This window comes from Diuraphis noxia, unplaced genomic scaffold (assembly GCF_037042655.1).
Source record: "Diuraphis noxia isolate RWA-SAM2 unplaced genomic scaffold, SU_Dnox_SAM2 contig0003, whole genome shotgun sequence".
Classification (NCBI taxonomy): Eukaryota; Metazoa; Arthropoda; class Insecta; order Hemiptera; family Aphididae; genus Diuraphis; species Diuraphis noxia.
Window position 1 is genome coordinate 26,688,898 of NW_028301713.1, and position 12,925 is coordinate 26,701,822.

General features: G+C 28.3%; 1 protein-coding gene across 1 annotated transcript; it reads left to right on the top strand.

Annotated features, from left to right (window-relative positions):
- The first annotated feature begins 8,454 nt into the window (after positions 1 to 8,454).
- On the top strand, positions 8,455 to 11,275 carry LOC149057156 (prostaglandin G/H synthase 1-like). The gene is made up of 4 exons (XM_089224220.1): positions 8,455 to 8,578; positions 9,231 to 9,416; positions 9,978 to 10,348; positions 10,561 to 11,275. Exons 2-4 carry the CDS (start codon positions 9,279 to 9,281, stop codon positions 11,078 to 11,080), a joined length of 1,029 nt encoding a protein of 342 aa, XP_089080346.1. The 5' UTR covers positions 8,455 to 8,578; positions 9,231 to 9,278; the 3' UTR covers positions 11,081 to 11,275.
- The last annotated feature ends 1,650 nt before the right edge of the window (positions 11,276 to 12,925 follow it).

A 12,925-nucleotide genomic window follows, 5' to 3' on the forward strand; every position in this document is an offset into this window, starting at 1 on the left:
AAATGTATTTTCTTAAGCTTATAACTTTAATTATATTTATGTTATCAAAAAAATAACGACGCTATGAAACAGGTAAAGTTCTTACCTATGCGTTGTGGAATTTTGGTAATTCTACTATAAATACAAAGGGAGTAAAGTTGTCCCGCGCTAAACAGATTTTGATATGTTATACGTTTGTAAGACGGAGACAACACATGCGGGTGTGGCGTACTCTTAATGATGATAAAAATGGACTAGAAAAAAATGTATTAACTGTTTATTATATCTCTGCATTAAAACGACAAATGATTATATTATATAGTATTAATCTATTATATTTTTCAATATTTTTTTTACAATAGTTACTTACTATATATTATAACATGATATTATGTATATGTGAGAGGTAAATATATGAGATTTTGTTCTAGTCCAGTTTTATCATAAATAAATTATTGATATAAATTCAAATCATTTTTGTCATAATGATACTATATAATTCATTATTAATTTAAAAATTAAATATTGTATGTTATAATATTTATTTATATAAATAATTGTATTAATTTGTCATACGTTATTCTCCTTTTTGCTTGGAAAAATATACAGAACATTTATTTATTTTTAATTAATTATGAGTTGTATAATGTTATTATGGCAAAAAAGATTTGAATTTATATTAATAAATTATTTATCCAGTTCATAAAATTAATAATTTCACTATGTGGATGTAACCTTACCTAGAATGTTTTGAAAATACCAATTAACTACTACGTATAAAATTGGATATTATTATGCGATACTATATTGAAATTTTGTTTTTGCAGTCATGGGTCATTTGATGTACACGGATATTCATAACTGGAATTAAATAGTTTCATGTAAATATTATGAATGAAAACAGTAGATAAATAGTAAATATCGTAAATAAACATAACTTGAAGAATATTTCCAGAGCGTCAATGCATACATTCATTTTGACTTCTTGTATTGTTGGTGCTACAAAATATAAATTAATACCAATTATAAATGATTATTTTATATACACAATTTATTCTGAGTTACAATAAATGTATTTTTTAGAGCAATCAAAAACTTTTTTTGAAAATATCAATTATTAGGTATAATATGGATGTTTAAATATAAAAAATTACCATCTACTTCAAATATTTGCTCACAGATTTGTGCTGTTATTTTAACTATTGCCGGAGAATTTAATAAAAGTTCATGATGGAAGTCAATACATGGATAAATTTCGTTTACGATGGCCACCGGATCCTTCATTTTTTTAATTTCCGGTGGTATATCAGCCTAAAATTAAACAATGCGAGTTTAAAATTATAATATTGTCATAGTGAAGTAACATAGTCTATACAGTATGACCTGAGTCATACATTTATTAATATTGTACATCGAACTGTCTATTTTACCTTCCGTACAATAATCGTTGAGTATTCATATTTTCCATTTGAATTCATTTTGAGTGTTTTTTCAATATTTTTTAAAGCTCTATCTGAACGCCTCTCTATGGTTTTTGGTGGTATGTCCGTATCTGGCCGAGGATCACATATACTAAGCAAATTAATCGTTTTCGGAATAAACATTTTTAATGTCTTTTCTTGGAAGTTAATCTTGTAGCATACAATTATATTTCTTTTCACATTATTTATTGACGGTGGTATAATGGAATACCGAATGGTTTTTTTTAATTCATAAACCGACGGAAATCTAAATTTAATATTATTATTAATTGAAAAAAAATTATGTATTAATCAACGAATCGTAGGATAACTTTAAAAGACTTACACCCAAGCAAGAACATTGATATGTTTGTGCTGTCGATAATCAATTCTAAAACTTGTAACACTTGGATTGACATTCAACGGGAACATTACATTTTGAATATCTTTAGAACCCAGTGATATCGTAATGGTGGAGGTGCGATCATTTTCATTAAACGTTCTTGTTTCAGGCTTAAAGGTATCATAAACGTAAAAAATATTAGTTAAGATATTATCATGTAATAGCTAAATTACAAAATAAACACATGATGGATATTATTAATGCATCTAGGATAATTATTATAACCAAGGACGGAGAAATATGTAGGATCGTTTTCAGAATCTACTAATCTTCAGAATTTCAGTTCGTGTCGAGTAATCGGGGTTCATCTAAATAAATCTAACAATCTCAATGATTGGAAGTAGATCAGAAATGTCACACAACAAATGATAAGTATTCTCCTGTTTTACTCTAAAATTTTACTCTATCGTACGAGAGATCTTGTACTCAATTTTATAGGTTATAGGTAACTGGCATAATATCATAGATTGAATGACGTAAAAGGTTTTAAGCTACTATTCGTTTTAAGGGGAACAAAATCTGCTACGTTTTAATGCAGCCGTTACGTATTTTTATTATAGTATATTATATCACTCAAAAAGGATGCTGTTTGTTTCATTATTTACTAACCATTACAATTTCAGGTTGTCTCTCTTTTTCGGGGTTCGTTGCATAATATTCCACATTAGCTAATATCGGAATGAGATTAGCAGAGTCACTTAATAATTGGTGAGTGTTCTTCTTCGCTTTCATGTGATCTAAACATTTTTTTACGGACGTTGAATTTTTGTGTTTACGAGTATTTCCCCATGTGCCTGCTGATAAATTCAATATCTTGCTTCCTTCTTTTCTCGCCACCTGTAAATTGTAATGCAATTATTGCATTATCACAGTGGTTATTAATACCACTTGTGAACATATTTGACAAAAATATAATTTGTATACCTTTAAATTTTCTGTGTTCTTTACACATGCATATGTTCTTTTTGATCGATTCCACAGATAACCACATATTCCAGCTAATCCAACTGTGCCTAACGCGACACTCACTATATACGATTTCGTTAACATATTATTGACGAAATTAAATATCTTAATTAATAAAGTACAAAAATTAATCGTCGAGACGTTAATCTAAACTAAATAATGATTTGTCTTTTTTTTATAAGTTAATTAATAAACAGTTTAGTATTTTGTTGTCATGGATATAAATATATAATAATAATCACCATGTTTGTTATTATTTTTACCAAGGACAATTGAAAACTAGTCAATTGATACCGATAAGACTACATGCATAATGTGGTAACTTTTGTTCGACTTTTTTTCGACTTTTGTTCGACCCAACAATGTTGTAATCATTACACCAAAAGTATTTAAAAACTTTTTGTTTTAAGTATTTGGAAAGAATTTTAAATACTGTCTTGGACTTATTTGTATTTGAAAATCAAATACTTTTACACAAATACTTTTGAAAATTCAAACACGAATCATTCGTCAGCTTGTTACATATTTTTTTTTAAAGATTTTTTTAGTATTTAATTCATAATTTTGTTTCGTTTATAAATGTTGAGAACTCAACATAAATTAATTGAATGAACAATAAATATTATAAATTATATTAATTTCGTGAACTGACTAGTAGAAAAGTAAAATATAAAAGTATTTTAAATATTTTCTGAATGGATGTATGTGTATCTGTGTTTAAATACAATTTCAAAAGTATCGTTTACAAGACTGCGTTTAAGCTAACGAAATAAGACTTGAACTGCATATCATACATTTTCGTTAATGCGTAGGTATGTAAAACTTAGACAACAAATGCGGATGCAACGTCCTCCTAACTTGATCAGTTGATCAAGTTCTTAACATCTAAAATACAGATGTACTGATTTTGAAAAGTATTGAGTAGAATTAGAATGTAACTATTGGTTTAAAATATATTCTATTTTTGTATGGAATCAACTATATATATCAATCAATAAAATAATATATATAAATCAACTTATATGAATTTCATTAATTTTATACAACATACAAATATATTTTACACCAATATATAAAACAGGACTCTTCTATACTTAACAACTTTCATTGACGAAGTTAAATATAATAATTATAATTCACAGTAAAAAACTATACATTATTATGTATATTGAATATTTTTCCTCAAATTCTTTACAACATATCTTGGATATTATGGTAATAGCTTATTGATCTACATAATTGGTTTTAAACAAAATTCTGAAAATTCGAATTATGTTGAACCACTTAAATATAATATTATTCATTATTTTAGGTATATTGTATAATAAGTATTAAATATTATAACATAGAATATAGGTTAAGTACAAACTTATTTTAATTTCATATACCTATGTTATTTTAATATATAAACAATACAAATTATTGTATGAGATATTGAGATGCCACAATAAATTAAGTAAAAAGTCACATTTTAAACTTATTTCAATTTAAAACATTAGCGGTAATCTGTTATGTTATTAATAGGGTTCGTAAGTTATAGGAGTTGCATATTCTTCTGTATGCTGTCAAATTATAGCAGACCAAGCTAGAAATCCTAGCTATTCAATGTTGAGTTTAAAAATGCATATTTTGTATATTTCAATAATTTTAGAGAAAAAGTGCATATTTCGTCGATTTTCATTAATTTTCGCATATTTTTATGCATATTTAATATTTTCTACAAAAATTAAATTTTTTCCATTCTTAACCAATTTATTTTAAATAATGTTACATAACACAACGCTAGTAAAGTGAAAAACAACTTAACAGGTATTATTCAATGTTTATATTTATTTCGTATTTCACAAATAATGAAAATATATTTATTAAACTATTCTTTCAGTTCAATAAAATCTGAAACGCCAACCGGTAACACACCATGTTTTTATTTTTTTGTTATATACCTATAATTTATATAAGTTATTTAAATAATAAAATTTTTTGAAGTATATGTCTTTTGAATTTTTTTCGTGTAATATATTAATAAATAAATTACACACTTTAAATAGGTAAATAAATACATTTTTTTTTTGCATATTTCACACTTTTCCATGCATATTTTATAATTTTTTCTTGCATATTTTGCCTATTTTTGCTTCTATAACTTCCAAACTCCAGTCATTAACAATTTAAAAATACATACACCCACATCATACTCAGTTGAATGCTTTATTATTTTAATTATCTTTGTTTGAGTTCAGTTCACTAAGTGGTTATACACACGGGTAATAGTTCTAACCATTCTTCTAGTGTTATTTAATTCCCTCAAAAATATTATTATTTCAATGTGTCCTATCTGTAATTATATTTCAACTTTAAATGGAAAAAAGATAAGCGTTTGTTTAATTAAATATATAGAAAAAATAGTTATGGGTTTTGTAATTAAAAATTTTTTATTGAAACAGTAAAGACAAATATTGAATGATTTATTAAAATAGTCCTGCAATATAAACAGCCAAATCATTTTCGTTCGATGCATTTATGTTGTATCAATAAATTATCATACATTTGTTGCAATTTTAAACACGAAACGTAACAAAAAGAATGTATTAATTGAAAAGAATGAATTAGAGAAATAATATAATATTTTTTGGCTATTTCAGGGGCAAAAAAAATCGTAATTTATGACCTACTACCAGATCCCCGTGCACTTTGTTGTCTGTTAAAAATACCGACTCTATATAATGATAAGAAATTTTTGGTTAATTCGTCAATTATACTCGGCTATAGTCATTATCAAAACTTCCCTTGACAAATTATCGTTATGTTTAGCAAAATATTTAATTTGTGTTGTATAGGATAGTTTTTCTTAAAAAAGCTAACATATTTGCAATGTTTTTGATACCTGGTCCTAATGCTTCATTCATCATGGTTACTGGTTAGAATGTTGAATTTCCTGAGTACGTCGGAATATTGGTAGCACTCTGTTATTAAATGTTATACTGTTAGGGTAATCACATAGACTGTGCATTGAGGGGGCGGCTTTTCTTTGGCCATAAGGAACTTGCAAGTCAGCCTTGTGTGACCTACTCGGAGGTGAAAGTTTAAAATTGTGTATATGATCAAAATTTCCCGCATTAAATTCCTATGTATTTACCTCATCTAAAACTTCATAACAGATTTTTAACACAGTCATTTAAAATACAGGACTAAAATTATCTTCAATCATAATATTTTCTCGCATTTACAACCGTGTAAAGTTGAAACAATTATAAATTGGTACCTAATAAGAAATAACTAATTTTATATTCCATCATACTACATTGTATAAACAATAGCTAACCTATTCAGGTCTTGCCAGTTTAAAATTATGTTTTTCATTTTCCTGAGTTTGGTCAGATTTATCGACTATTTTATGAATTTCCTTAATATGCATAGATACCACAATAATATTATTAAATTTCGTTGCATCGCAACAGTCAACAGGTTTGTTTGGGAATAAAATATTTATATCGAAGGCTCATTCGTATATTATTTGTCTTAGCTAACAGACGCTTTATATTCGTATTGATTTATCGTGATAGAATTTATTGATTATATTATATAATTTTCTACAACGTTCAGTAAATTAGTTAATTAGTTAAGTTAATAATAGTTTATTAATTTTCTATAACCTTCAGTCGATTAATTTCTCACATCAAGATCGATCATGGTTAGTTTCGTGGTCAAACTATCTCGTCAGATGTTACATACCGAAGGTAAGTATCCCATAGAACATTTTAATACAATTTATTATCTAACAATATCATATATTGTGTTGATTTTTCTGTTGAACGTAAATTTGGTATATTGCACGTAGATTAGAGAGAGAAAGAGAGAAAATAGTGTGCTGATGACATTTTAATGATAAAATTGTTCAATTATGGGGAGTTTGAAATCGTTCTAACCACGGAGTGTTGTGTCTCCGTCAACTTTTTTGTAAAAATTTATACTTCATTTTGTTTCCAGGTGTTCCAACGGCGATTTTGTTCTTGGGACTATTGTTGTTGACCGTAATTCTGGAATGTGATAAAATAGGTGAGTTTTTCAACCACACGAAGCAGAGGGACACCCTTTATTATTAAACGATATTTTTGAGCGTGTTAACTGACTCAAAACGCGTTTGATTATAATGTACCACTGTATATCGACTGAATATCGTTGTCCATTAAACATAATATTATTTTCTAACTACAAATAATCATCGAGTTCTCGCTATAGTGGCTCACAATACTAATTCGATGACCCATTTTATTGAATGCTTAAGACCCTCGCGCGTATCATACTGTTACCATTAATTATTTATTTAAATTTATACCGCGTACCATGTTATAGAAAAAGCAAGAGTGCGTTTGAACATAGAAGAGCTAAACTACAATAACACTAACTTCAAAATGTCCAAGAGTATCTATGCAGGTAGGAATGTTATGTTTTATCGATACTAATTATACTTCGTATAAACTTAGTATTATATATTATATTAAATAATGAACACGTATCGTATTTGTCGTAATGATTTTTTTTGAATTACAGAGGAACCTCAACCAAATTTCATGTCACGTTTGATATCTGTATTTAGTTTTGAAAACACAGACGTGAGTTACGGTAGACCTACAATGTGGTGGAGTATTTTTCCATTTACATCAAGACTCCAGTTGGAAAATATTTACTCTTGTAAGTAATAACAACATGTTAATATAATAATTTTATTTTCATTTAAAAATAAATATATATATATATTATATACAATGAAACATTTTCTTACGAACACCTTACCCCAAACCAAATAGTTTTTATTCGCAACTAACTACAAACGTTCTACTTTTCAGTCTTTATATATAAATATGATGAATAATTTTAAATGCACAGGAATAAATAATAATAATAAATCTATTCATATAATATTATTATATTGTATGTGGGTGTCCTTGAAATTATAATATTTAGGTCATATAATATGATGATAAAACATTATGAAATATTTTAACACCCTTATGCTATAATTATTGGTACATTTCTAAAACTAGTGTTTTTTTCAACAGTCATTGATTCAGAACATATTTTTATATCATTCTCATAAGTACATTAAAATTATAATTAACATCTATTTTTTTTTTTTTGTAACTTCTAATGTATAGTATGTTAATATAAATTTAACAAGATCTAAAATTTGACATGAGTGGATTGATCAAGTGTTAATAGGCTAAGATATATTTTGTAGATTATTTAAGTTTATGTATTGTATTGTATACCTACGCGTTACATAATAGTTGAGTGATAAATGTGTGTACTTTTGTTTAGTCCATCAAAATAATGTGAAAAGATTTGAATACGAGTACGTATATGACGCCAAAGCTGCTGGAGAATACGATGCGAGAATTTTGCCTCCAGTATATCCACTAAAATGTTGTGGGAACCATAGTAAATATTTTATCTCACTACATATTATTTTAATAATAAATTAAACAGTACTAATATTCGGACAAATGCTATAATACTGTTTATTGTCACTGTTTGTTATTCACGTATTTAAACGCACATTTATTACCACTGTATATAAGTTAAAAGAAAGTTCACAACTTCTTAAATTTTTTTAGACAATCGTTTACCACCGATGAAAATATTGTACAACAGTATCTTTAAACGGGCACCCGGTAAATTCATACCGGATCGGAAAAACAGAAATTTATTGTTCAACGCGTTCTACCAATATTTCATTTTGCAATTTTTCGACGCAGATTCCAAATTGACGGTGTGTATAATCAAATTAAAATTTTTAAATTACTTTTTAAAAATTATTAGGTTATAATACTTGAAGTAAATATGAATACCCCATTTATGCATTCACATGCGAATTAAAAATTATTACCTAAGATGTGTGTGGTAACATTTTCTTTGTTAAACTGAATTAATTATTTTAAATTGGTATTATTTGTCTTACGCATTTCAACATTAAATGTTCCATTTTATTATAATTCACAAAATGATCAGGCTTTTAGGAAAAACTTGCGTTAGGAAGAGTTAAAAAGTTAATACAACAAAAATTAAAAATTAATTGATGTTTTGGTTGTATTATTTAAAATAAAAACTTCAAATGAGAACATATTGATAGAATTATTAGTAAAGTTAAAACACATCTCAAAAAGTATACAATCCATAAGAAATATGACCTAAAAACATAAAAAATCAAAATATGCATTTGCGCGCAAATAAAATTTCAATATTACATTATAGTGAGAGCGCAAATCCTATCTTTATCGGACTCTACAAAACAAATGTGCAAATTTTTCAAGTCCTCTCCCTAATAATTATTCATATTACTTCGCGTGCGTTCAACACAATATATACCGTATCTATAACTAAAACATCATATTAAATGATAACTGTATTGTCCTTACATATAGGTGACGGCACGGCAATTGTACGGCAGTGACACCGTGTCAGAGAGATCAATGAGATTGTTTTCTGGTGGTCAGCTCAAGACACTGAAATTCGATTGCAAACATTATGCGAAAAACCAAGCATTCACACTAAACTCAAACCTATACTTAGAGGCGTGGTCAAAAAGCATTTCGGACGACGGATCGCCGGTGAGTAATATAACGACTTACCTTAAATATTCATTAAGACCTTAAACGAATCGCAGTATGGTAGTATGGTTTATAGTAGGTACCAGTATAGAATAGTTTCAGAAATATGATATTATTAAATTTATAAATGTTAATTATAATAACATAACCTATCTCGAATTGCATTTATATTTTTGAAAATATTATTGATCTTGAATGATGGCGTAACCATATAATATGCATACAATTTAAAATACTTAAGCGGAAAGTTATAGACTTAACTTCTTAGTTTATTAGCTTCCAGTATTTAATGTTCGGATGGACGGAAGTACAGGTCAAGGTATTCCGAGAATGTTCGTCTACTATAGCTACTACTTTTTTATCTGCTAGGTAATTCAAATATTTATACTTAATCAAATTAATTATACATCTTAATTTGATCGAAATGGTCGAGAAAAATATCTGTGTGCTGCTGTCCATAAAGATAATAAATTAAGAACGATATCGATAAAAAATATATATTTTCATTAAAAATAATATTCTGATATAAATTAAATTAATGATCATCAATTTATAAAATAGCTCAGCAGATTGATCACCCGGAAAATCAAAGGGATCAAGGCATTGAGCACGAGCCCAATGCTGTTCGTGCTGTCTTCGCTTTGGGTACGCGAGCACAATAGAGTTTGCAACGAGTTGTCACAAAAGTCACCGACGTGGACAGACGAAGAGCTCTATACCATGGCTAGGAATATTGTAACTGGTCAAATGATGACCATTATGATGAACGAAATCCTAAATGTGGAACTCAGACCGGATGTGTATCACCATCGAATGGAGTACATTCATAATTCCGGTACGCCTATTGAATTATATTTGAACATGGCTTTGTCAAGTCTACCGGAGAAGTTGCAATACAATTCAACGAGATTGAAGTCCTTCGATAACTCTAAGTAAGTCGAGACTTTATTATCTGGGTACACACATGCGTAATCTGTGGTCCGGCTAATGATAAATATAACATAAATTCGAATAATGCGTTATAGAGAAATGGGACTAGTATATATATATATATATACATCTCCAGCTAGTTTGAGAAATACAATCAACTTCGAAGTGATGTAAACATTGTATATTTTATGATTCGATTTTTCCGTATTTTTAGAAGAGTTATGGAAGCTGGCTTAGAACGCTCATTAGAATTTATGATGAATACAAAGATTGGTATGACCACAGCCCACAACGTTGGTGAGTTGACGGAATCCCTGACGAAGACGGTCATTACACTATCAAGGGAACACTGTCTGCAGGGATTTAATAGCTACAGACGGCGATTGGGGCTGCCAGCGTACACAAGTTTTTACAAACTGACTCAAAACGCGGATACCGCATTGGGATTGTTAAAAATGTACGGAAATATCGAAAATGTTGAGTTGTTGACTGGGATGATGGCCGAGAACCCCAGTTCCGGAGATACGTTATCCACAGCCGAGGTGCTGACAAATAGTTTTATCATTAATGCCATACTATCAAACAACCTCACTTCGAAGCAATCGTGGGTACCAGAGACGTTCGGTGGTGTCGAATTTTTCGACTTGGTGAAATCCACCACCTTAATGTCTTTGGTGAGCCGGAACACGGACATGCGTTGTGTTGGGCTAGACGTGGATCTATACGCGAATTAAAAAAAAATAAGTTATAATTTTTGTAGGGCGAGATCTTAATATTTGTTTCTCATACTTGCCAAGCTAAAAATGTTTTAAAATGTATTCTCTTATCTACAATGATTTACGTTAGTATAATACCTGTTTATTATTATAAACCAAACTAATCGTATAGTCACAATATGTGTATTATTTTTGATTGAGGCTAGAATTGTTCTTGAAATCTTCCAAGCTTAAGTGCTATTCACAATAATTGTTTGATTCGTCTTTCTGATTTTCTCGTCCTTAAAATACCAAATTTTTTTCATATAATATCATACACATTTTTAAAAATAATATAAAGTTCTATTTTTCTTATATCATTTTGTTAGCTTGCGCGCAAATATTTAATGTTTAATAATAATTTATCATTATATTTTTCAAACGCCCGCGCCATTGCGTTTAAAGTTTTTATTCTTTTTGTTCAATTATTATTCACATAATGCGTGCACGAATCACCACCTTTTATGTAGGTACTATTTCATTAAAATTCGAAATTGGACAAGTCATGGTGGTTTTCAAATTTATAACTTAGTTATACGATTCACAAACTTTCTCATCATGCGTCAGTACTAATCCATACGTTTTGTTTGTTATCAAATATTTTACTGTGAATTTTACCATGTTAAATTTTATTGTGTTTTAGAGGGCATAAAATCAAACCTTCCTGTATTGTCTCCAACATACACACATTTTATACTGCAAAATTTAGTTCATTAGAGAGCTGTTTAATAAGGTATTTAACTGAATGGACCTACCATCAAATTTTTATGCAAGAAATCCTCTGAATTATTTCGTTGTTTTTTAAGATATTTTAATTATTTGATATGTAGAACAATATCTACGGATGTGACGTCACATCTTTTAATCACTGTCTTGTCAATATTGATATTGACTAGGTTTAGGAGCTATTACTAATTTGTTATAATATTCTATTATAATACAGCTGTTAAAATAATATAATATTTTTTTCGTTTGTCGTATAATATTGTTTTGCTAAAGAGTTGATAATAATTATAATTTTCAGATGACATTGTTTAAAGTAATGGGTTTTTTATTTTCGATCAATTATTATTTACATAAAGAACATTACTTAAATAATAATTGATCAAAAATAATAAACCCTTTACTTTAAACAATGTCATCTGAAAATTATAATGATTATCAACCCTTTAACAAAACAATATTATACGACAAACGAAAAAAAATATTATATTATTTTAACAGCTTTATTATAATAGAATATTATAATAAATTAGTAATGGCTCCTAGCCTATTCAATATCAATATTGACAAGATAGTGGTTAAAAGATGTGACGCCACATCCGTAGATATTGTTCTACATATCAAATAATTAAAATATCTTAAAAACCAACCAGTTATACAGATGATTTTCTTACATAAAAGTTTGATGGTAGGTCAATTCAGTTAAATACCTAATCAAACAGCTCTCTAATGAACTGAATTTTGTCATGTAAAATGTGTGTATGTTGGAGACAATCCAGGAAAGTTTGATTTTATGTCCTATAAAACACAATAAAATTTAACATGGTAAAATTCACAATAAAATATTTGATAACACACAAAACGTTAGTTGAACTAAAATGCAAGTGAAGAAAATCGATGTAAATACCCAATATGGAAATAAACGTTTTTCTAACTGTCCTAGTTTCGTTGGATAGTACAGGGGACGTCGGGGTAGGCTCCAGTAATCAGGCCAACCTTGACGTCAGACAAGGACTAAGCGAAGTGGTAGTCCCACAATCACTGGATGAAGAAATTTATGCAAAAAGTAATGAAGACTTGTGAGATTCTCTCTATGAAATA